At 37.8% G+C, this 27,412-nt stretch overlaps 2 protein-coding genes across 3 annotated transcripts; both read left to right on the top strand.

Annotated features, from left to right (window-relative positions):
* Nucleotides 1–18,286: 18,286 nt before the first annotated feature.
* On the top strand, nt 18,287–20,316 carry foxq1a (forkhead box Q1a). Its single transcript, XM_026207120.1, has one exon. It carries the CDS (start codon nt 19,038–19,040, stop codon nt 19,887–19,889), a length of 852 nt encoding a protein of 283 aa, XP_026062905.1. The 5' UTR covers nt 18,287–19,037; the 3' UTR covers nt 19,890–20,316.
* A 2,869-nt stretch (nt 20,317–23,185) lies between these two features.
* On the top strand, nt 23,186–27,159 carry LOC113046176 (forkhead box protein F2-like). 2 transcript variants are annotated; one of them, XM_026207100.1, is made up of 2 exons: nt 23,186–24,898; nt 26,218–27,159. In XM_026207100.1, the coding sequence occupies exons 1-2, from the start codon at nt 23,914–23,916 to the stop codon at nt 26,385–26,387; spliced, it is 1,155 nt and encodes a 384-aa protein (XP_026062885.1). In that variant the 5' UTR covers nt 23,186–23,913; the 3' UTR covers nt 26,388–27,159. The 2 variants fall into 2 exon arrangements, with proteins under 2 accessions (XP_026062885.1, XP_026062886.1); XM_026207101.1 differs by having other exon boundaries at nt 23,188–24,898; nt 26,221–27,159.
* Nucleotides 27,160–27,412: the final 253 nt, after the last annotated feature.

Below are 27,412 nucleotides of genomic sequence, written 5' to 3'. Positions count from 1 at the left end.
GAACGCTTGGCAAATACCGTGTAATGACTTATTAGATAGCTTTGATCTTATTTTGATCGGCTATTTATGTAATTAACACACCCTAAAATTTAGATTATAAAGAAACACTAGATTACACCACTTATTTCCATTTACACTGTTTTCAGTCACGAGAGGTGTTCCTTTGAAAATTACAGAACATATTTTAAGTAGGATTCTTGTGCCTTTCTAAAATATATTTATGATTTGGCTGGGATGTGATGATCTTCTGTTTACATAGTGGCCCATCCTAATACACAAGCGGAAATAAAGAGGCTGTTGTTTCGCTGTGGTCTCTGTAGCCTCGCTGTCTTTGTAATGCTGAAACCAGAGCGGTTTGTGAGGGACGCTTCAGAAACGCCCTTGTTTTCCCAGAATTCCCACCTGTGCTTCAGTATGTACCTCCATCTATACCTCCACATTCGTGTATTAACACCTGTCCTGTTCGGGAATCCAGAACATTCCTCCAGAAACACTATGATGAGTTAATTGCCAAACCAGACAGGACTAACTACAGTAACTTGCAGCACTGCAGAATTTCACATATCTTGGATGCATATAACCACATAGTTCATGGAATGAGCATTTTAATGTAGCTAACACAAAACAAGGATTATAAATAAATTAATTAGTGCTGTCAATCGATTAATCGCGATTAATCACATCCAAAATAAACGTTTTTGTTTAGTATATGTGATCACTGTGTACATTTATTATGTATATATAAATACACACCCATGCTTGTTTACATCTAACACAAATGTTACTTTTATATATATATATATATATATATATATATATATATATATATATATATATATATATATATATATAATATAAATTATATGAATATATACATGAAAATACATGTAAATATTTTAAAAATATATACTGTATGTGTGTGCGTGTGTTTGTGTATGTATATATATATATATATGCGTAATAAATTTACACAGTACACACATATATGCTATGTAAATAAAATAAAAATTATAATTGGAATTAATATTAATATTATTTAATATTGGATGCGATTAATTCCAATTAATCGATCGAGAGTACTAAAATAAATAAATAAATACACATACTTTTTATGTAGACTTTTTCAGCATTTTAAGGGGTGGCTTATGAATATTATTACAATGAAAAAAAAAACTGTTGTGTATTCAAAGATATTTTAACTTAGAAACTGCTAGTAAATTTCAGAACTAATTACAAAGATATAGCAAGTTTTTCAAAATGCAGTCCAATAATATTTTTTCGATGAATCCCTTTTTTTTATTTACCGTGAAGGTTTTGTAACAGTTCTTACAGATGCTGGTAAACACTTTACATTAAACAAAACATATCTTGTAACAATAGCATCATGTGTACATAACACAATAACGCCCAGAGACATGAAAACTGAATAGGACAAGCCGATAAGTCAATAAAGCTTTTGCAAAGCCTTATAAAACCTGGTCCAACTGTAATGTTATAAATAGCTTGTCCATAAACCTGATCTAATGTCAACACCCAGGTGAGAGTTTACAGGACTAAAGCCGAACGTGAAATCCATTACCTGTGTGGTTGCATTCCTCATACTGACGTCCGTTTTGACGTCAAAGCCCTGCCTCACATAAAAGCCAGCCATAAATCATTTGAACTTATTAGATGGTTGATGTGGACTGGGTGGGGGCCATCGGTGGCCACATATACAGTTACTGCCTATTTTTAGATGCATGTAATGGGCGACTGACAAAAGACCGTAATATGACACAGTTCAGGTGGGAAACCCAAACACACACGAGATGAATCACGGCATTAGACACAAGCAGACGAACGGAAAGACCGCTGTGTACACATAACTCACACACTCACACACACACACACACACACACACGCCCTTGACAAACAGACCTCGAAGCAGCCCAGACACAGACAGCACTGCTGCTAAAAACAGTGAGTTTCTTTAAAAGGGCCAACAAAAACCTCTACTCTGAGTTCAACAAAAATGCTGTTCTGAGACTCTTTATATGAAACATACAAAAAAAAAAAAAAAAAAACTCAGCTGAAGTAGAAGTATTTTGGCAGATACAAGCTTGTGACCTTGACTTCATGTACTGAAGTACTAAAAATGCATGTAAACTATTTAAATCCTATCATGTAAACTACTAAAAGGCTACTGTAAATATTGTCAGGAAGAGCTGGAAAGAGAGTAAAATCAAGCCATTATGTTTAGCTGCTTGTCCATAAAATCTCAGCACAAGAACAGATAAACAACCGAAGGTGTCATTTCGAGGAAATCACCCACAGTCTCTAAAAGCAAACAGTCCAAACGATAATTCATGCCATGCGTTGAAGTCACAGACATCAGGAGCGTCCCACCGATACACAATGAAGTAAACAACTACAGAATAAGGAAATAAGGACACTTGTTTACATATTAGGGTTGACATTTTTGGCATTAACGATTTGAAGTATTTTGAGGAATTTAGGGGAATAAAGAAAAAGTAAAATAATACATACAAGAACTACAATTGAATCACTTGCAAATAATATATTTTTCTCCAAAATATGCACTCTTTACATAATGTGTGTTTCATTCGTTCAGTATTTTATTTGAAATGTTTTCAGTTTCTGTAGTATTTCTAACCTACGGTAAATACTGTTGAACATACTTCGCTGAAAATGTGTAGTTGACTTCATTTGTATCTTTGTTCTTTTACCTGTCCTTGTTTCTTTGTTCAGACTGTTTACTCATCTTTAATACGCTTGAATTATTTACTTATTTTAGCTGTTGTACCTACTAGTGTCTACGGCTTACTAGTTACTTGAAAAAAAATGTTTAAAAAAATCAACCTTAAAAAGAAATCATGGATTATGATTCATAGTGAAAACAATTATACATTTCTTCCATTTCACCTACATATTAATCTCTTAATCGATTGCCTTATTTAATTAAAATAGGTCATCTTGTTCTATCACATTCAACTAAATACATGACACGGACCACAGAAACGATAAAGACTTATCAGTTCAAAAGATCAAAACAAAACAAAACAAAACAAATCAAAACAAACCAAACCAAACCAAACAACACTCTACTTATGATAACAGAATACTTTGTATCACTTGGCTTAACTGTTGCTCATCTAATATTACTCTCATTAAACATTTGTATTGTAATTCTGAACTCTTTCACAGCTCAGTCATTGCTCTGGAATTGCTGTTTGGTTTCTGAAAACAATCGTCCTCTCAATCATTTTGACGAGTGTTTTAAATGAAAAATGTAAGTCTTTAAGCTTCTTCTCATCCTGACATCAAACAGAGCAGCATCAAGAAAATCAAATACTTTGTGTGACATTTTGCCCATTTCTAATTACTGTCTTGTGTGCTTCTATGAATATGTTGAGAGACAGAGAAAGACAGACGTCCAATGATTGAAAGGGAAACACCCCTCATTTATAATCATCAGCGTCGGCGTGCACAGCATGTCTTCACTAATGGATATTTGACACTCTTATGTAAACATCTAAGCATGCAGCATGTTCCACAGCGCAGATGAAGACCAGAAAATAGAGACACGCTGACACATGGTATAATGTCCTTACTCTAAAGTTACTTAGTCTACTATAAAGTGTTTTACAAGGCATGAAAATATTAGGATATAATGAACATTAACATCATGATTTTCTGTAATGCTGCTTAAAAAAAGGGGTATTGTGAGAAGTGTTATACAAATAAATTATGTCGTATAATTGTTAGATTACACAATTTAAAACAATACGACTCATTTCTTTTCTAAAATAGTCTACTAATTATACAGTACACTTATACACTTATATACGTTATTCAGAAAATCTTCCAGTTTTGTGGATATTCACACAAAGACCAGTCTCTAGCCGGATGAACATTGAGAGGCCGCACATTTGAGCACTGGATTTAAACAAATAATTAAAAAGTATTTTCTCAACATTTTAATGTTACGTCAACTACTGACGAACGCATGGATGTTTATTTGAATTATCACTCGGTGGCTTATTTAATCATGTTTAGTTCTGTATGTCTTTGGAAGGTTTTTATCTTTCAAAAGCATTAAAATGCAAAATTTCTAATTTACATGTAATGCTTTTTTTATCAGCCAAACCTTTCAACTCAAATAATTACTTGAAGTATCCTCTGAAATTGTTAATAATTAAGAAACACATTTGCATGTTGACAGTTTTCTGACGTGGGTTCATGATTACATGCAGCTAAACAAATAAATATTACATTTTTTAGTACGTTTTTTATTTTGATTGTTGATATTTTAAAATAATGTATTTTAATTAACATTTTTATGTTTTAATAAATGTATTAAATAGCAAAACCCTGTAGTTCCTTCATGAATGTCAGTTTGGGAAATCTTGGTGTAATGTAAGGTTTAATGCACTTCATGTTGTTAATAACAACAAAATGAATATATTTTTATTGTCTTTGATTTTTTTTTATACCCGTATGGTAGATTATCCTATTTAAATCAATGTGATTAATGAGTTAGTTTAAAAGTAATCTACAGCAGAAGTACTCGAAAAGTAGTCTCAGATTATATTACCTAAAATATGTAATGTTCTAGATTACATTATTAATTACAGTTTTTGTCATGTAATTTGGAATCCATAACAGACTTTGTAAGTAGTCTGCCCAGCACTGGTCCTTTAATATGTCTATGATTAAACACTAAATGATTAGCTATTCTTACCTCACAAACCTGTTCACCACTGTGACTAAATCACTGCAATCAAAGAAACCCGCTTGCTTTGATCTAATTGGCATCTCAATCATTTTGAGTCTGACAAGCCCTCTATTTTTTGGCCTAGGGGTTAGTTAGTTAGTTAGTTAGTGGGATCTAACCGTTTTCTGATTCATTGCCCTGTCCTCTTTGTATTTTACAGTAAATGCAATACTTTTTGATCCTGTCATATGTAATATTAAATAAGAACTGGTACAACTCTTAATGCAATCAATTCTCACTGGATTGCTTGTTCAGGACTCCTCTTTTAAGACATTAGTGTTTTTATTTATTATTATTATTATTTTGTAGTTCTGCTTGGGTGATGCCAGTGGCGCAGAAGTGACACACTTCAGTTTTAAACACGGACCTGAGGAGAGGATATAAATATTGTTAAAGGGTCTGTCAGCTTTGATTGCATCATGGCAAACGCGCTGCCATTGATCAAACCCCTGCCTCCCTCTCATCAGACATCTGCTCGGACCACCAGCGAACTCTGTTTACGAAAGCCCGCGGCAGACACGCAGCCGTCCTCTCCTAGTGGCTCGACTTTCTGCAGTCGAGAGGCTAAACAACGACTCGATTTCCCCCATTGAGCGATGTCTCAAATGTCATAATTCACTCCTGTTTTTCACTTATCTAAATTTGTTGTGACAGGGAGGCTCTCTGTTAAAGAAACTGAGAAAGGGGGGCTCTGCGTGATTCTTCCTTTAACGCGATCGTAAAAATAGATGACGTAATAAGGTGGTGAGTGACTGGGTCAAGCAGGTCCAAACCCGCCAAAGACGACAACAAACAATGCTCAAATATGCATAAAAGCAACAGCTTGGCAATCTTGATCAGAGTTACGAAACATGCCCCGCGATTGACTCGTGTTTTCATAAGCCATCTCGCTCGCGAAGTTTGAACCTTTGAACCGTTTCTACGCATGTGGCCGTTTCGTGCAAAGCCCATGTTTCCACGCGCTCACCTGAAGGGAGTTCCTGACACCGTTTGCACGCAGGCCTCTTTGTTGCTGCGGCTGCATTTTTTTGTCTAGTGCTTCTCCCTCCCCTCGCGTTTTGAAAATAACCCAAACAGGTTCTGCGTGTAGTAACTGTGATATTATCTAAGCCGCCTTCACCTGCAGGGGATCCCAGTTGAGTCTGCACGAAAGAGGCCCGGGGCCAAACAAGAGGAGCAGCACCCAGACAAGACTGGCCCTGCTGACACCTCCGACTCCAGCCCGATACTTCGAGCGCCAGTTTCACCCCGCGATGCTTTGCGGTCAGATTCAGGGACTCTGCTTTTGTCTGTGATTGACAACTGAGCAAACATAGCAACGAAAATAGTCATCTTTCAAACTCTGAGGGCTACAGTACGTTGGCATGTGAAGGGTGTAACTGTTTACTCTGATGACTTTGGTTTCTAAAATAGTTGCACTAGGCCAGGAACGCAAAGCTGTTAGACTGTAAAAATAATAATAATAATATACTTTGAAATGGTATTCGATACATTTCACAAATGATCACAACGACAGAACATGTAACTTTGAATTAAAGATGAAATTTGTGGATTTTCTTGTGAAACGCACTACAGTAATCTTCGACAGCGCATAACTAGTCCAATAGTTATCACATCAGGCCAGATTTACTAACAGCCTGCTCCCACACAAACCTTATTTTGGCTTTTAAAAACTACTGTCAGGATTTACTAAAAACACGCAGTGAGGATTAACATTGAAATACTGCATATTCATTTGTAGGAGTTTCACGTTTTGGTAGATACATGACAATGAAAGACTAAAAATGAAATTTTTCTCCTTTGCATTTTGCATAAATTTTGCATAAAGACATTGTCAAAACAATCCCTGTTGACAAAGATCTAGATTAAATTTAAGTATATTTGACTTATAATTAGAAAAAGTCTAAATATATCTGAGGTATATACTTGTGCTTCGGGAATCCATGAGTTCATTGTTATCCAGTAGGGGGCGCTAATACACATCTGTACAGCATTTTCAAAACACAAGCGAAGAAGAAACCGTGACAACAGATGCTTTCACACGTAATCTAACACGATTACACATAAAACAGCATCAAAACTGTGTAACGTTGTGGAATAAAATGTCGACCCATGAAGAGGTAATGACTGTCAAGACTGTGGTGTTGATGGACTCTATTTAAGTTTTTAAATTTCATTCTGAATTCAATCATATTCGCATAATAAAAAATATATACAAATTAATACCTAAACAGGGATATAGTAGTATACTTAAAGCATGTTTAGTTCACTTAAAGAAAACTTACAAGTATACTTGCAGTATAAAACTACTAAAATAGTAGTTTACTGAGACTATACAAAAAAAAAAAAAATTCATTACAAAAAGTATTTAATAAAAAAAAAAACACTATCAGTGAACCTATACGTTTACTTTTAGTATAGTTGCAGTAAAAACTAAAGACAGATATGTAAACTAGTTTTGTACTCAAAGTTTACTACTGTTAAACTTAAAGTATACTTAAAATATACTTTTATATACTAGAAAGTTGGCCAATTGAATCCCAATGAGATTTCAAATAGTACACTTACAAATATACTACTAGTACATTGATATTTGTATACTTACTAAATATACTTAAAAATGTACTTGAACTTTACTCAAATGTGTGTAATAAAACTTGAAGAATACTTCTTTTTGGTAACTCACAAACACAAATGAGCATTTTGATTGTTTACAAAGAACTGATATTAGTATTGTTTTTATTTTATTTTTTATTGTATTTTGAAACCCTTTTCAAAAGTGTGCAGATTTAGGCTCCCAAAAAGCAGTTGTGTAAATGCACGGTGGAAATAGACAAAAGCTTTTCAGTTTTTAGTTGAAGTAAAAGTAATGAGCAACACCTAACCCCATCCCTAAACCTACCCATCACTGGGGTCTAGAAAAATCATACAAAATCATACGATTGAGGTTCTACGAGTTCATACGAATTAATCACCTCGTAAAATAAGTATGAATTGGTCATGAAATAGCATTGATAAAACCCAACAGAATAGGAAAGCTCTCTGTTTCTGAACCATTATTTGACTACTCTTGGGTAATTTGAGTTTATTTATGGTTTTGAGTTGAGTTAATGCTAAATTTAAAATTTTTAATTAAACTGGAATTCAAAATATTAGACAGTTGTGGAGAATCCCCCTTACTCAGTTAAATGAATTATGATCCAGTGGTGAAAACCGAGCCAGTGTGAATGGATTTGAAAGCGCTGCTGACATTATTATCAGAAGTGATGTTGTTTGCTTTGATGGTTCCTGGCTGTAGTGCTTCTCCCGCAGGTTATCAGTGATACATGGAAATATGTTTGGAAGTCCCAGAGATTTTCAATGAGATCATTCACAGAGCAGACAGAAAACAAGCGTTCTGCTTTGCATTAGCTTCCCTTAACTGTGCATTTGAATGTAATTGACATTGCATAAGCTGCCGTGGTTTTGGGAGCGAGATAAGATTGTTAGTATATCATCGCAAACCGTGCACTTCGATTTTGCCATAATGGCTGACATTGTGACACGTCGGCTTCCAGACAACTGTATGCAAACCAGTGTGAACCTATCAACGTTCACCAGATCACCGAGGTTGGCTTTGCCCTCTGAAGACAATGGATCTCCAGAAGAATTGGACAGAAGTGGCCCAGTCAAAGAAACATCACATCAGATAAAACACTTGACTCTGGCAATTGCAGTTTGGTGTTATTCAAATCGCCTGTTTGCCAAACACGTTCGTTTTTTTCTCAATTGTGGCTTCGCTGCAAATGAACCTTTCAACTCTAAATAAATGGCGATGCTGTAAATAACCTGGACGGCTCTGAGAGGAGCAGGCTGCTGCCTGCCGAAGTTTCTATTTTGGTTGTGTTGTCTTCACCTCAGGGCTGCGGTAAACAATCTGTCAGAGCAGGTGGAAGCAAAAATGCACCGGTACCATCAATTAAGATGGCGAGAAACCAAGTTCATGTGCAGGTGAGGAGAAGCACTGTGTTCCCTCCTTCATTTCTGTGCCAGCTGTAATTGCTGTCTTTACTGGGTTTCGTTATGAAAGTTGCACACATAAATAAAAGTGCAAAATGTCACTGTGAATCTGGATTCATCTTGACTTTTATAGAAAAATAATATAAAATAAAACCTTAAGACTGACTGAGGTTACTGTGGTACTTGTTGCATTGCACTGCAGCTATTGCATGTTAAAATTAAGCAAGTGCTTAGCAACCACACTGCTACACCTTAACAACCACATTGCAACAGCCTGGCAACCCACAACACACGAGTATCGTGATGATGAGTGATGATGATTGTAGGTGGCAGTGGAACAATATTAAGTGCAATTTCACAACTTTTAATGTGGTTTATTGTTATTAGTATCATTTTTATAAAAGTAGGGTGATGGCAATAAGGGCTGTAACACTGTGAAAATTATTCAGACTAGCTTCCCTTTTGAGATTAAATTCAAGTATTGCACATTTAACTTTTTTCTTTTTGCTATATATGTAATTAATGTAGGACCCTAAAAAAAAGATAAAGAAATAAAAGATTTTACCGTATTATTACATTACAGTAAATTCATACATACAATTTACTGGCATTAAAAAAAGCATTTAAATAAATGTTATTCAGCATTTAAACAAACTAACAAATAAACAAATAAAAACATAGTTTAAGCATGAAAAACAATTAGTGGAAGAGGTGCAGAAAATCAAAGATCTTATAAATCAATAATATGAAGTTTAAAAAGCACAAATCTTTGTAGTCTGCCCACCAAGCAAGCTGTATTTTGATTTTTTTTTCATGATAGGCCTATTATATTTCTTTATGTGCTATATTTTATTTGAAAGAAAATGCTAGATTATTAATGGTGTAAAACAAGCATCACTTATTTTATTGTAAATGTAGGATAACTTTTTTTCTTTCTTTTTTTAAGGGCTTACTAATTTCAGGTGATAGAATTTACATTAGGTAGAATTGAAGTAAATTATCACCGAACAACTACCTATAACAGGTTAACAGTGTGTCTCTGACTTTCTACCTTATATACATACATATATACAGTATATATATCAACTTTACAACTTCAACTTTTCACTGTTGAGTCGCTGTGCAACATTCAATGAACTGCATTTGTATTTCTACACTATAGACGGCCGCTCAACAGCTCTGCATAACAGCTTGCAAATGTCAGTCAAGAAGTAAACTATTAGCGCTCTTGTTAAGAGAGTCATTATACGATCAGCTGCTTTAAAGCTCTCCTGTTTCACACTCGTCTCTGCAGATCCTGGCCTGTCACGACTTGTTCCACATATCTCACACGGGGCAAATCTAACGCTGACAAGCAGAGCGAACAAATAAAACGCTAAAATCCTCTGACTTTAAGATTTGTGTGTGTGTGTGTGTGTTTAAATGGTGACTGGCTGTGAATCTAAAACTTCCACTGAAATGCAAGAGTCAACTGATCAAGACAGGGCAAGGGCAGAAGCAGTATTTCAGCTCAGTGTGTGTTCTGATGTACAGAACAGATCATAACTGACATTAGACAATCACACTGGGCTATTACACCTTCTAATATTTACTGACTTTATCCACTATTGATACATTATGTTCTAGTAAATTCACACATGGAAAATACAAATTTGAAAATGCACTGAAAAAAAAAAGGTCTTATTCATTTTTTTGTTATTATTTTCCAGCAAAAATATAGCTATGTTTCTGGTGAATGCATCTTGAAATAAAGGGACAGTTCACCCAAAAATGCAAATTTCGTAATTTGCTCACCCTCAAATTGCTCCAAACCAGTATGAATTTATTTTTCCCAGTTGAACACAAAAGAAGATATTCTGAAGAATGTTGGTAACCAAACAGTTGACGGTAGCCATTGACTTTCACAGTATAAAAATATTATGGACGTCAATTGAGACAGCAACTATTTGGTTACAACAGAATATCGAAAACCATACAGGTTTGAAACAAAGTAAATGGTGACATAATTTTCATTTTTGGTTGAAATATCCCTTTAAGCTTGTTTTTATTGTCACATTAGTTGGTTATTGAGTTAGTTGGTTAGTTAGTCAGCTAGTCAGTTAGTTATGAATAAATAAATAAATATTTATTTTTACCTTCTTTTAAGTATGAAAATAATTAGTGGAAGGGGTATACAATTTATGATATGTATATTTATGATACCTTTCTAAAAATATGCACAGGTTTAATCTCTTATATAATTACTGTATATATACAGTCTTGTTCAAAATAATAGCAGTACAATGTGACTAACCAGAATAATCAAGGTTTTTCGTATATTTTTTTATTGCTACGTGGCAAACAAGTTACCAGTAGGTTCAGTAGATTCTCAGAAAACAAATGAGACCCAGCATTCATGATATGCACGCTCTTAAGGCTGTGCAATTGGGCAATTAGTTGAATTAGTTGAAAGGGGTGTGTTCAAAAAAATAGCAGTGTGGCATTCAATCACTGAGGTCATCAATTTTGTGAAGAAACAGGTGTGAATCAGGTGGCCCCTATTTAAGGATGAAGCCAACACTTGTTGAACATGCATTTGAAAGCTGAGGAAAATGGGTCGTTCAAGACATTGTTCAGAAGAACAGCGTACTTTGATTAAAAAGTTGATTAGAGAGGGGAAAACCTATAAAGAGGTGCAAAAAATGATAGGCTGTTCAGCTAAAATGATCTCCAATGCCTTAAAATGGAGAGCAAAACCAGAGAGACGTGGAAGAAAACGGAAGACAACCATCAAAATGGATAGAAGAATAACCAGAATGGCAAAGGCTCAGCCAATGATCACCTCCAGGATGATCAAAGACAGTCTGGAGTTACCTGTAAGTACTGTGACAGTTAGAAGACGTCTGTGTGAAGCTAATCTATTTTCAAGAATCCCCCGCAAAGTCCCTCTCTTAAAAAAAAGGCATGTGCAGAAGAGGTTACAATTTGCCAAAGAACACATCAACTGGCCTAAAGAGAAATGGAGGAACATTTTGTGGACTGATGAGAGTAAAATTGTTCTTTTTGGGTCCAAGGGCCACAGGCAGTTTGTGAGATGACCCCCAAACTCTGAATTCAAGCCACAGTACACAGTGAAGACAGTGAAGCATGGAGGTGCAAGCATCATGATATGGGCATGTTTCTCCTACTATGGTGTTGGGCCTATTTATCGCATACCAGGGATCATGGATCAGTTTGCATATGTTAAAATACTTGAAGAGGTCATGTTGCCCTATGCTGAAGAGGACATGCCCTTGAAATGGTTGTTTCAACAAGACAATTACCCAAAACACACTAGTAAACGGGCAAAGTCTTGGTTCCAAACCAACAAAATTAATGTTATGGAGTGGCCAGCCCAATCTCCAGACCTTAATCCAATTGAGAACTTGTGGGGTGATATCAAAAATGCTGTTTCTGAAGCAAAACCAAGAAATGTGAATGAATTGTGGAATGTTGTTAAAGAATCATGGAGTGGAATAACAGCTGAGAGGTGCCACAAGTTGGTTGACTCCATGCCACACAGATGTCAAGCAGTTTTAAAAAACTGTGGTCATACAACTAAATATTAGTTTAGTGATTCACAGGATTGCTAAATCCCAGAAAAAAAAATGTTTGTACAAAATAGTTTTGAGTTTGTACAGTCAAAGGTAGACACTGCTATTTTTTTGAACACACCCCTTTCAACTAATTGCCCAATTGCACAGCCTTAAGAGCGTGCATATCATGAATGCTGGGTCTTCTTTGTTTTCTGACAATCTACTGAACCTACTGGTAACTTGTTTGCCACGTAGCAATAAAAAATATACTAAAAACCTTGATTATTCTGGTTAGTCACATTGTACTGCTATTATTTTGAACAAGACTGTATATATATATATATATATATATATATATATATATATATATATATATATATATATATATATCAAGAGCAACAATAATAGTTGCACTGAGAGCAAGTGTAGTTTTCTGTGAAAATTCTTAGATGTTCCTCCATAGAAAACATAATTTCACCAAAGATCTCAACAGTATCTCAAACTGTGCTCTGATTTGCCATCAAAAGTCTGAGATCTCAGTATTTCTTCCATGACCTTCCCCATGCCATTGTACAGCTCTTACAATAATTGTCCCAGTAATCTATTACTATTTCTCAGAAGTAGCCAAACTGTAAGAGAAATTCATACGTGAGAGTTAATACTGAAACTCAGTTATGTCTCCTGAACCATGAAAGAGCAGAGAAGTCTGCAAAGCAGTTGTTTCTGTCATCTTGAACCTGAGGACGATCCCTCTTTCTGATCTGGGGGAGGGACGGCTGGATCTCGTGCAAACCTCCTGCGTGAGTAAGCTGTTTGGCTGTTTTTTCAAGTTAAGACGGGAGGGGGATGGTTAGCGTGGATCCTGCCAGCAGAGGAGTGGTGTGATTCTGGACGTGTGCCCATCTCTGTCACGCTGATGACGGGACTGTTGTGTCTGATACTGGATCAGTGCTGCTGTGTCCCTATTCATCCCTATCAGGAGCTTACTGCCTTCAAACGCTGAACAATACCAACATCAAAACTATCTTAGTCATAAATAACACCAGTTGAACTTTAAGCAATGAAGTTCACAGTTTGCAGCATTTTAAACAGCAAATATCATCATTTTTCAAACGCAATATTTGAATACATGCATTAAAATGCATATAAAAAAAGTGTTCCTATAGCTCAATAGGTAGAGCATTGTTTTATCAAGCGCAAGGTTGGGGGTTCGATTCCCCAGGGAACACATGATATGTAAAAATCAATACCCTGAATGCACTGTAAGTCGCTTTGGATAAAAGCGTCTGCTAAATGAATAAATTAAAATTTTAATATGTGGTGTATTTACACGTCAGAAAGTAATATTTTACATATTGCCTGCTTTCAAAACCTCATAGCAAATTAATTTTGCCAACCCTGTTGTGTGTTAACATGTACTTAATACTTAGAACATGAAGAAATAGACCAAACTGAGACAGACTCAATCCAGAAGAACTGTGGCAAGACACTTTTGTCCTCGGTGCACTTGAGCAGAGTTTCTCGGGAAGCTTTGCATGTTTCTTCAAGCGTCCTGGAGACACAGTTCTTCTGGATCGAGTCTGTCTCAGTTTGTTCTGTTTCTTCATGTCACTCCAGACAGACTAATTATATCTCTGTGTGGAACACTATTACAATCAATGGAAAAAATGAATGTCTGGAAATGTAAACAGATAGTTCCTACTGACACTACAGCAAAGAAATAAAAGAAATAAATGACTTCAAATCATTTTAGCTGCTGGAAATACTAGTGTTGGACTAATTTTTGCCACTGCTGTATATATACATGATTTATTTTGATTATATATATATATATATATATATATATATATATATACACTGTAAAGAACACTTTAAAACCAAAAACGCATTGCAAACCTGACGTTTTCATATGTTTTAATGTGTTGATTTTACAAAAGCACAACCTGGTGTCCTTCATTGCATCACATCCTCAGCTCTTCACTGCTGAGCAACTTAGTTTTCTGTTATTTTAATTGCCAGTCTCATAGCACTCGAGTTTTTTTTAAATACATTTTTTTGTGTCAAGGTGAGAGTACCAAAATAGATGAATCACAATGGGCTCCGCAGGTTCAGACCTGTTTCTGCACCAGCCACTGGTTTCTAGCACTCATCTCAAAGAGCATGAAAGAACTTGAACCCTGTTCATCTGCTGATCCTTTACTGTAATTACACAAGAAATACAATCAGCAAGTGTGCTTTGACAGACGCCACATGTCTGCATTTCAGTAGTTAGTCTAATATCCAATGAAACTTTCTTTATCATCATATTTAGATGCTATTTTTATCCACATAGTGAAATTCTTCATTGCATTTGAAGATTTAGTTTGAATTGGAAAAAAACATATTCTCATCCAGAACAGTGTTTATAGATGATCATCTACAAAACAAGCTTTGTAACGTTAAATATAGTCTTCTTGACTTTTAATGCCGCACTAAAATCTGTCCACATTTCCAAACCACCATCATGCTTTTATAGGTAATTATGGAAGAGCAAGTGCTACCGAAAAATAATGTGAAGAATTCATTGTATTACGACATATGCATGGGTGTTAAAGCAGCAGAAAACTATGCTTGACATTACAGGCATGTTCCTATTGAAGTGTTCCCTGATCTGGAATCTGTTAGGATGTTTATTCATCGTAATATGCATACAAAACTACAAATAAGCATAATTTATTAGTCATGTTGCGAGCAAATGCATTTTCAATGTCATGTTTTCTTTCTTAAAGTTAGCGAGCTAAATGAGGCTGTTTCTAGAGGAAGCATGTAAAGGGACATTTAGCTAAACTGGCAAATCTTCTGATCGTTTGTAATTGGCATGCTTTTAAAATATGAAGCCAAATATCCAAACCTCTTACAAATAACCATTTCAAACATTGTCTCAAACTCCTAATTGGCTGCTAATTAATAGTTAGTAAAGTTATTAATCTGATTACATATTACATAATGAAGGCTGTAGTTAGTAATGTAATCTAGATTACTCCTTTTATGCAATGTAATCTAACTACTTTTTAACTCCAGCTCCATCTTTTTTAAAAAGATTATACCATTAAACAAAGCATATTGATATAAAACGCAAAGAGAAGAAAATATATTCCAATTTTGGATATCAACATCAAATGCATCAAAAGTTACGTTACACCAGGGTTTCCCAAACTGAGTTTAACACCTGAACTGCAGTGGGTTTGTGAGGGGATAACAGGCCAAATGTCAAGTCAAATGGATTATTTAAACTCTTGAACACTAAAGGTAGAAATAATTTATTGGCCTGTTTACCACGGCACATTAATCAACATCAGAGAACTGAAGACATTCGAATGTGTGTCGAATTATTAAAAATATGAATTTCCTCAGAGATATTTCAAGTAAATATTGTTTTATTGACTTTATCGGCATCATTGCAGGTAAAAACCACTGAACTGTTTTGCTGTTACAATAAAATCTCAATCCCGTTAACCTCAATTCAAGATAACCAGATCTTTCCTGCTTTATTAACTGGTTTCTGTTTCAGTATAATTGGGTGCATTGTTAGTCATTTGAGTTTAGCAGACAGTGGTTTGTCTCCTGGTGAATTCATCGTGACCACACCAGTGACATTAATGCCCAAACTACTCACTTACTTTAATTTCTCTTCATGCATTAACTCTGCTTGATCAAAATGGTGTGGAGATGCTCATTTGATAATACAGACATGGATCTAAAGAAGATTACAATGTAAAGTGTATTAAAAGATGGCAGAGTCTGATGTCAGTGTGGAAGGAGATCATCTGAAGAAAGCCATGGACTAAAGACTGATAGGAAGAGTTGAGTTGTTCAAGAAAAGCCCATCAGGTCTGTCCTACACTCCCCACTGTTTATGCTCGGGTCTGTTAGTTGTGCGCTCCAGATTACTGGAAACAATTTCAATCTGGAAAGCACCATATAAACACAGGAGGGGAAAATTAGAGGGTGCGCATGCCTGTAACTCCACTGGTCCATCATATTCTTTTTTTTTTAACCTGCCCTGCAGAACGCAGCTCTACAGACCACAGTATGTGCTGTATTTATTTGGCTAGGCCAGGCGTTCATAGAGGAATACCCATTCATTCCTGACTGCTGGAAGAAAAATAACTCTGCCTCTGACATTTCACATCACGAATTAGGCCAAGTTTTAATGAACCGCATTCAAATATCAGTGCATGATCCAAACTCTTATGCTCATTACAGCACATACAAAAAGGTTTCGGTTAAGTGTAAAACACCAGGTGGTGTGCATTTATTACACATTTTGACCAATTTGATAAAATGTCCTGATTTGATGCAAATCTCCTCATCAGAGTTCCTCACGTTCATCAAAAACAAGCTTTACATTTTCTATTCTTCCTGTAGCGATCCATGCATGACAATAATTACATTTATCTGATTTAATTAGCTCTGACTGCTTCAAAAAAATAAATAAATAAAACAAATAAAAGAGCAATCCTTGAAATGATATTTCTAAATATAATTGAAATCATACATTAGTCACCAAATAGACCAGTCTTGCCTTTTGAATTTGAATTGCAAAGGTTAGATCTAAATCATACGTTGTGGACATTTAATAGGCAACTTATCTTAATTGATTAATTATCAAGGGACTGTATGCATCATGTCTTTTCCCCGTAACACCCTTAACTTGTTTTTACGGTCAGTGGAAGACGATTAGCTGGTAATGAGGACTTCATGCGGTCGGCCGCAGTAGGGCAGTGGAAACTACTGCTTCATCCAATGTGTCGACTGTGTGGAGTGTGTGGTAAACCTCTGCTCACACATTAATGAATATCTGCAAAGCACTTCAAATCTAAATATTTGAGTTATGGTTAAACCTGCAGGAAACAGCGACCCAACACATGAAACCTGTGAGCCAGGGTAATATTACATCTTCTGTTTGTGCGACAGGTTCATGGAAAGCAGCACGCAGTCAATGGGCGGATGCTCAACATGATGAGACTGGAGGAGGATAATGTGTGTCTCAAGCAGATACTGTAGCTAAATACATGTTCATTATAGAAGTGTAGAATATTAAACTTGACTGTTGGTCTTTCTCTTGTTTCTTGGCAAAGAATTAGAGAAACCATTGATGCTAATGAAGATTACTTTAATGGTTGTATTGGCATGAGCCATGCAAAATATGCATTTCAATTCTTGCATACTAGGAGAAAACTGAAAAAAGAACAGTGCATGTATCAAACTGTTAATGTAGATGGTTTTTGTTAAATTGTTCATCAGAGTTAAAAAGAAATCAAATGTCAAATGCTTATTGAACATAGAACAATCTGGTATTTATAAAAAAAATATATTAATTTTATTTATTTATTTTTGCTATTGAATTGACAAAGGCAGAAAATATAAACCCATTTACTTAAAAAAAAAAATATATATATATATATAAAAAACTACAAAACTACAGCATGTGACCTTGTTGACCCCAGAGCAAGTGAACTATAAAAAGTTGACCTTAAAGCTGTGGGGTTGTTAAAGGGATTTTTCATCATTGTGCTATTAGTATGATTTCAGAATGATTTTTTCCCCCTTTTCTTTACTTTCTTTTCAAGCCAGTATTTATGAAATGCATATGTTTTCTTTACTGGAGTCTGCACACCCAAATGAGTGTCATGACATTGAAGCATACATCCGATATACTGCTCCTGATTTATAGTCATAAAGGCATTCTGACACCACTTGAGTGTTCAAAACACATAAAAGAAACTGTATAATAAATAAGTAAATCATATTTCTGAAACACATTCTGCTTGTTTTTGTAATATATGTTTTTTTTTACTGCACTAGGCATGTGACACTGATCAAAATGTGTCCATTCAGTGTTTAAATATTTGATGCAACTTACCTCGAGTTTGAAAATTAGAAGAAATATTTATTCATTTATAATATATACCTTAAATGCTGGAATTGTGCCTCTGTATCCTTTATATATGGTTTAACCTGCATGAATGACATTAATCATATGTATAAATGGGATGCTAAACAACCGCATAGTCATGTTTTTAAAACGTATTCTTTTGCAGTAATTAAACAGTTTAATGCTCTAAGGAATGTTAAACATAATATGATGTGATTGACACATCTAATAAAGTCTTGGTATGTTGCGACTTATTACGATTAAACCAGTTCTAACTCTAAATGTACTTTCCAGCACTATTCTTCTCATAGGTAAAGCGTTGTTGACTGCGAGCATGCCATGTCTGATAAACGCACGCCACCTGCTTTCCTGAGGTGAAACTCTTCTGCGTGGTGAGCAGAGGTGAGCAGGGACACAGGTGACAACACTCGACTCAAAGCAACAAAACAATTCATCACGAGTCTGTCTGATGTTTGTCCACATACTCGACCGCTTTATTTCAAAACAGGGTGTGCGTGATCCGTGTGTTTTTGTAAGAGTGGTTTTAAGACTTAAAGAGAGGCCACGCCCCCTGTAGGCATACCCAGAGGTGAGCGCCTATATTAGCCAGCTGAGCGCGCGCTCGGGATGTGAAGTGCACTTATCTGAGCAGGTACAGGTCCTGTCACTCTCACGCGCTGGATTGTGTTTGACAGCTCCGCGTGGCTATTACACCTCTCCTTCTCCGGTGTTTGCTCAAGGAGCCTTACTCAGCGGAAGCGTCTGGACAGTTAAAGTGTCACAAGCTCAGCCAATGAAGCTGGAGGTTTTCTGCGGGGGTCACTACGACTCCAAGTCCGCGGAGCTCTGCAGCGACGCCGAGGGCAGCATCCCGTCGCCGATGTCCGCGGAGGAAGAGCTGGGCTCGGATGGAGACTGCGTGGCGCACAGTCCCGCACCTGTTCCCCCGGGCGCAGAGAGCAAAGGCAAGCCCTACACCCGGAGACCCAAGCCTCCGTACTCATACATCGCTCTGATCGCCATGGCCATCCGGGACTCGAACTCGGGCCGCCTCACTTTGGCCGAAATCAATGACTACCTCATGAAAAAGTTCCCGTTTTTTAGAGGCAGCTACATCGGCTGGAGGAACTCAGTGCGCCACAATCTGTCTCTCAACGACTGCTTTCTCAAGGTGCTGCGGGATCCCTCCAGACCGTGGGGGAAGGACAACTACTGGATGCTGAACCCGCACAGTGAGTACACCTTCGCGGACGGAGTGTTTCGTCGGAGGAGAAAGCGCATCAGCAAAAAAACAGGCAAGGATCCAGAGGGGCCGAGCCAAGCTCCTGCTGTGGACACTATAGTTACGCCTTCTTCCAGCGCCAAGTTTACAAGCTCCTTCGCCATTGACAGCATCCTCAGCCGACCTTTCAGGAAAGAGGAACGCATAGCCGACACCTGGCACGGGGGATATGTCATGCGGGGCTCCCCTGTGGCTCTTCCCCAAACGCATGCGCTTCGGTCCTTTGGAGCCCCGGAGGACCCCGCCATCAGCTACCGTCACCACCGGGACTTTCTCCCGTTCCAGCTGACATCCGAGTGCCTGTCGATCCCACACGCGTCCGCGGGCTTTCACCCCTTCAGGATCGACTATTTGCTGTCGTAATATCGCATGGGTCTAGGATGGGGAACTTTGGCACTTTCTCAGCACTTGTGACTTGACACATACATTTCATCCTCCTGCGTAAACGGGAAAGTTTTATGCAGAATGTCAAGGAGTGAAAGTTGTGAACTTGGCTATTTAATAGCTGTATTGTCCTACTGAGCAGTTGCGTTGTTTTAGGCTGTCGTCTGTGTATTTATTAGTCTTGTGTGTTTGTTTTAAGTGTGTTGAACCAGGTGCCTCAAACGATTCTTGTAAATGTAATCTTGTTTCCATACTGTTGGAGATAAATTATTCAAGAGACAAGCTCACTTTGAGTTCTTACAAAGAAAGTGAGGCTCCTGCACCTAAACTGGAATTATTGTATTTTTTTTTTCTGACAAAATGCATGTGCATTTTATATTGAATAATAAAACATGCTTTAAAATCACGAATTGAATGTTATCAATCAAGTTCATCGCCATGTATTTTAAAGTACATTATCCTGTGAAATTATTTTGTCATATTTTCACAAATAGATGTTTGCCCAATTACTGCGGTGCTGCTTATTGAGATTTAAAATAGCATTGTTGATTAAAATTACAATATGATTCCTAAAACAAACACAATGCATGCTCACGTGTCCGTTTTCTTATAATGTAGAGGAGAATTTAGAAGAATAGAGACATTTTTTTTTTTTTTTTTGCCCATTGAGATGACTGGAAAATAAGAAAAAAATGTCCCAATTATCCTGAATTAGCCCTAACTGCTATGTGTGCAGTGAGCAGAGAGTTTGACAGCAGCTCCTGCAGGTGTGTGATCATAATGCCCTTCTGTCTGGACGCACTTCCCCTGCATCCGCATCCGCAACGTGTGTGTGTGTGTGTGTGTGTGTGTGTTAATAGTTCAGGAAGCGTTGAAAGCGGGGCAGTTTGAGACTTTGCTGAAGGACAACAAAACAAGATAAAGCAGCTTCAGTTTGAGGCAGCTGTGGATATTGAAAAAAAAAACAAAAAAAAAAAAAACCGGTCCATATGTTTCCACGAGCTGTCCACGGTCCTGAAGATAAGATGACATAACTCAGCTGTCAGAGCCAAGTACAGTATTTACCTACTAAGGTCGTCAAAACCACAAGAAGCTTTATTTCTGCTTTAAACAATCCCGTCAAACATTTCGTCATATTACTACAATAATAATAGCAGTTTCTATAACTATTGTTACATTTTCGTTCGTTCGTTTTTTATTTATTTACTTTATGAATTATTATTATTATTATTATTATTATTATTATTATTATTATTATTATTATTATTATATTTTGGGACTGTGTAACTATATTAATCCTTGTTAATATATTATGTAACCCGAGGTTTCTTTTGGCCAAATTGACACGCCTCAATAGATAATTTTCCCTCAAAAGCAGCGATTATAATACCATATCCACAATAAATTGACGAATTAATAAGTTAATTAAGTGAATATAAACATTCGCCTGAGTAATAGAATAACCCACTTAAGTTATATATGTGTAGCATTATTAGACACCACTTCCTCCTGCCAAAAGAAAAAGAAAGAAAAAAAAAAGAAAAAAAGAAAAATCAACCTCCACTTCTACGTGTGAAGTGTAAGGTGACGTCAGAGAGGGTCATTAGCGCCGGTCACACTGACACACGGCCTGCTGTCATCATCTGTGGTGTTTCAAGAGTCTATCATCTGGAGAGATATACTGCAGCCTACAGGATGTGATGTACAATATCTACTGCACAACAGCAGGCAAAGGTGTGTCATCTCAAAAATATCAAGATCTTTTAGACGGTCAAATATTAAATACAAATAACTGGTTGTGGATTACATTTTCATAGGCATTCAATTTAGTTTATTTTCCTTTTTTTATTTTTCATATCAAAATCAAGATGAAAATTAAACCCCGTGCACGTCAGTAATTCCCCAAAGAGCGTAATCTTTGTTATCATCGCGCAGTGTATTTGTTTGATTGCATTTTAAACAATTGCTGGAGTTGTTGGACTTGTGAGGGACAGAAACATTCGTCATTCGGAGGCGCCTCGAGAACTCGGGGCTTTGTTTTTTTCTTCGCAGAGTTTCCCCGAGAGCGGACACAGATATATTTAGCAATTCAATATTTATATTTTCTGCCCAGAACTGCAAATATCCGTCCCCCGAGGAGCCTCCTGTCACAACCTCTAATATCGGCATCATCCAGCTCTCAGCAGTGACACACAGCCTTCAGATGCGCACTCGGAGAGTCCACATCGATTTGTCACCTCTAGTCAAAAGGTCACCTGCAACAGTAGAGGAATCCAGCAGTCTAGTACAACAATATTATCCCCGCAACGAGAAACCTTCAAAGTCTCTGGCGTATTTTCCTTCTGCACCGAGCACGGCTTCTCTAAGCCAAGCGTGCATCCTGAGCGCAGCAGGGACACAGGGTTTGATGTTGCCGGGGATTTCGGGGGCGATTATTTTCTTTACCTTTATTGTTATGACGAGGGCTGATTTTATCTCTACATCCTTTTGTTGTCTTTGATAAAGATGTGAGGCAGCCTGTTTCTGCCTATGAGGCGAGGCTGTGAATATTGTCCTCGCATTGCTTGTGTTCGTATATTTTAGTGCGCGTATTCATGACGAAGCCAAAAAAAAAAAAAAGACCAACTGTTGTGAAGGCCTAATGTTTAAACTGTAAGAGGCCAGTAAACAGTAGTAGAATCGATTAGTTTACAGAGCAAATAAATATACACGCACTAAGAATTGTTTAAAATAGACCTAATCATTGACGCGTGTAATGATAATAAAACACAATTCGTTAATAATAGAACCGACTACTTAGATTATGCAATCATAAAAACTATTATTATTATTATTGTTATTATTATTATTTTATTTTTTTTTGCATGCACGGTTGCGTTGGTTTAAATAATAATATTTTTTAAATTAAACATTTAAAATAAAACCAAGTGACTTTGCGCATTTATTGTTGTGTTTCTTTCACGATAATCACGAATGTGGCGTTGCACTTGAGATTTCTTTCTTTCTTTCTTTTACGTCTTCGTATGGCCAATTAAGCTCACTTTCCACAATTAATTAGTCCCCCTCTCAGGGGGGATGATAGGGGTCTGGGATGGTAAACTGACACTGCGCTGTGTGTGGTATCCGAGCACTGGCGCAGCGGCTGATGGAAAAAGCCTGCTTCCACTCACGTCAAAATCATTTATCCAGAACAGCCCTTTACAAGAACTTGTATACACTTGGAGATGGACTTTTTTCGCCCACCCCCATCATCCGTACTTGACGAGATGCTCAACCAGGTCACTGCCGTACGTGCTCGCATTCTTCTCTCCTAGGTGAAGCGATGAACTCGACGGTCAAACACACTAGAAGTGCATTTCAATTTCAACCCCACGTCCTCCAGTGCCAGAACTCTCACCAAAACACGCCATTAATTACTGGAGCCCTGACAGCCTTCGCCCCGGTGTTTGGCGTGTGGCGCTGTTGATTGAACCGTCGGACTAGGCTTGATAAATGGCGTTATTGCGTGTATTTAGGCTGTCAGAGGGGAGGTGGGGAGTCTCTCTGCTCGGACTCTGCACAGCCTCCTGCCAGACCGATAGCTGGAGGCATGCCAGACATGGAAAAGGGGTGGGTCTCCGCAGTTTTAGGAGATTTCTTGTAGGAATTTAGCAGGGATCTAGGGGGCAGAGAGAGATTTACGAATTGATAGGTGGTCGCGTTTTGTTTGGCCGCACGTCTTTGCGCCAGAGGACTCTGGAGCATTGAGTTTCCTTCTTTAAAGGATTAGTGTTCGCAATGGCCACCAAGAGACTAAGGAGGGGTCGCTATCCTGGCGACACACAGCTGGTGGCTTCAACCAGGAGCACAATTGTGGCGCACTGACCTCGGAGAGACACTGCGTTTTAAGAGTCATTTGCTTGGAGTACGCATAGTTTTCTCCAGTATTTTTAGCCACGAATCGCATTCTTTGAAGACTTAACTCGTCTTTTTACATCCTTCCTTCGGGCTCCAAGGCTTAGCGATGACGACCGAGAGCTCTCAGCAGCAGCTGGACCCGCCGGCTCCCATCAGATCCAGCCCCGCATCCAGTGCCATGCACTCGGCGCTTCAGAGCACGCAGTCCGCGGTGGAGAGCACAGCTGCGACCGGCACCAAGGGCAAGAAGTCCAACTCGGGCATGAGACGACCCGAAAAACCGCCTTACTCCTATATCGCCCTCATAGTCATGGCGATACAGAGCTCTCCGACCAAAAGGTTAACGCTGAGCGAAATCTATCAGTTCCTCCAAGCGCGTTTCCCGTTTTTCAGGGGTTCCTATCAAGGCTGGAAAAATTCCGTCAGACACAATTTGTCTCTCAACGAGTGCTTCATCAAACTTCCCAAAGGCCTCGGGCGACCGGGCAAAGGCCACTATTGGACCATCGACCCCGGGAGCGAGTTCATGTTCGAGGAGGGCTCTTTCCGACGCAGGCCCCGTGGTTTCCGAAGGAAATGCCAGGCTCTCAAACCGATGTACCGCATGATGAACGGCATCGGCTTCGGCGCTTCGATGCTGCCCCAAAACTTCGACTTCCAGTCGCCCTCCGCGTCCCTGGCCTGCCACACCAACAGCTACAACCTGGACATGATGAGCAACCCTGTGCCCGGCGTTCACACGGGTTACGATGGCCTCAGCACAGCAGGTCATCATGTCTCACACATGTCGCCCAGCTCGGGGTCCACATACATGACGGCATGCCAAGTCGCTCCCAACGGCGAGTACGGCCCGGAAAACAGCAACAGTCCTCTGCACTCTCCGCCGGCCATGAGCGGCTCTCTGGAGTGTCACTCTCCGTACGGAGCCGCCTCGGCGCACTGGGCTTCATCAGGTGTGTCTCCTTACATTAAACAGCAGCCGCTGGCCTCCAGCAGCCCAAACTCCTCCGGATTACACTCCAGCATGCCCCCTTATTCTCTGGAGCAGGGCTATCTGCATCACAACGGCAGAGAGTCGGCAGACATCTCAGGTGGGCTATAAAGCTGCTCACAGCACTCTCACAGTGTCTCGATTTAGCAGCTCTAAGAAGGCATTTATAGAATACTTGGGTAGGCTAATCTCTAAAAAATGCTGGGTTGTTTCAATGTAACTTCGGGGTCGAGTATGGACTTAACTTTTGGTTTAAAAAAAATTAATGTAAAAATGTAACACATCAGCTGGGTTAGTACATATTGATTTAAAACAACGTTGATTTAAAACAACAGCATTTTTAGAGTTTAGTTTCCCATACATAAAAATCAATGTAGCTGATGTTGTTTGTTTAAAAACACTTGAATGTGATTTCATTTAAAACGAAAAGCTTGCCTAAATATTACAATTTAAGCACACAAATCAAGTTTGTAGACAGGAAGCAATGTGTTTAGCCCTTTTCGATTTATTAACGTAGTACAGATTGTCGAAGCAATTTCATTAATGCTTTTAAAAATGCATTTTATTGCAATCATTATGCCTGTTCGTCGATAACCATTTACAATTATGGACCATCGTTTTTTATATAAAGTGCAGATTCCAGAGTCGTGCGAGTGTATAATCTGATTTTTTTCCTTCAGAGGCCTACATGTGTTTCGTGTGCTAAGAGCGCATTTAGACTTCTGAATTAAAGTTTGTGCGTGGAAATTAAGAATTACTCAAGCTCTCTGAGTTGATTTTCCTACAGTGCTGCTTTGGAGACACAATATAATTAGGAAAATAGCAGATGTGTGACGGAAAAGGCCTTTGTGAGCTGTTTGCGATTTTTTTTTTTTTGTATTTCCCTCATTTCATAAGGTTAAGAAAACAGTGATGTGTTTTGCCAGTACAGCTGAAAACCCGACAATAATGCAAACTAAAGATGATTTTACACTTGTGTTCAGTTTAGTCGATGCAGGCCTGTTTTAACTGTGAGACCAGGTGAACAAAAAAATAATCACTAAAAAAGCCACACAAATGACGTTTTAATATAAGAAATATGCTGTGAATAATTGTTAGAATTCTAATAATGCGCTGAAACAAAAAATGGAGGAAGTTTGATACTGGTTGAACTGAGTTCACTTACGGAAAACAATAGCATTGTTTCTCAAATACTGATGAGTCTGAAAGCACTAGAATACACTGTCTGAGCTGCGAATACTCGTGTCTTATATTCAACCTAAAAACAATATTACTTCTCTGTAAAAAAAAAAGAAAAAAGCGCTAGATAAGCTCTGATGCTTCCACTTCCAAGAAAGTTGTAAATACAATTAAGCATACTTTGGATGATGACAATATTCTAGCAATATATTGATAAACGTGTTTTTATTTTCTCCTCAGCAGGAATGTCTCGATACCAGTCCCACTCATCGCCAGTCTGTGACAGAAAAGACTTTGTGCTGAACTTCAACGGTATAACGTCGTTTCATCCATCCAGCAGTGGATCCTACTATCATCAACAGCTGCATCACCAAGGAGTCTGTCAAGATGTAAAGCCATGCGTTATGTAATTTAAACTATCACAAGCCAAACAAGAATAATACATCCGAACGTAGGGACTGAACTCGCAAATGATGCGACTTGATGCACGGTTATCTGAAGAACAAATACAATCAATGCACGGTGGAACATTCTCCGTATTTACTGAGAGAAACTATGAAGGAAGAAATGGACTGATCGGCACTGAGGACTCCACAGGGAGGGAAAGCAGTTGGGCTTTTTATTTTTGGGGGGAAAGATTATGACATATATTTACTATTTTGGAAAAACCTCGAAACGTCTGCAAATGAGGAGACATGTTGTTTAACAAAGGTGTTTATCCAGTCCATAATCAATAGCCAAGTTTTTTTTTTTTTTTTATATTATTTGACCACATTTCCAATGAGGATAAAAGGGGAAGGTGCTCAATAACTGAGCATGTGAAGTCGTAGTAAAATTAAACCTAGTTAGTTTCAATGCACTCAGCAACACCGTGAAATCTGAGTTCAGTGGCGTGGGAATCGATGCATGTCACAAACCCACTCGAATGCAAAATATCTTATTTGTTTAAACCTTATGTGTGTTTGTTTTTGACGTCTCTTCAGTGATTCCACCTCTCATATTTTCAGGGGTGAATGTGTAGGTCTGTGGGTAGCCTAACTAATGTGTAAAAGGAAAGAGGCCTACGAAAACCGTATTAGAATAATAATGATTGCACTTTTGTTAGTTTTACGAGTAGAAAAATTACAGTTATGTACAGTACAATAAAACGATGTATTCTCAAAAAAAAAAAAAAAAAAAAAACAATACGTGTATTTATTTATTTATTGCTTAATCATGTTTAAAAGAGTTATTTTGTTTTCCGTAAAACACGACAAAGAATCCATTATTGTATCTGGTGTGAAGCAAATATAGGCTTATTTAATCGTACAGCCTTCTAATAATTAAAATCACTCTACCGCTTCCCTCAGAAATACACGAAACACCCCAAACTTGTTCCGCTTCTTTGGTTAAAAATATTTGAACTAGAAATATTTACTGTATTCATTTACTCAAT

Source organism: Carassius auratus, chromosome 27, assembly GCF_003368295.1.
Source record: "Carassius auratus strain Wakin chromosome 27, ASM336829v1, whole genome shotgun sequence".
Taxonomy (NCBI): domain Eukaryota; kingdom Metazoa; phylum Chordata; class Actinopteri; order Cypriniformes; family Cyprinidae; genus Carassius; species Carassius auratus.
Note: the sequence above shows the minus strand (reverse complement) of the source record. Positions and strands in the feature narration are given on the sequence as shown.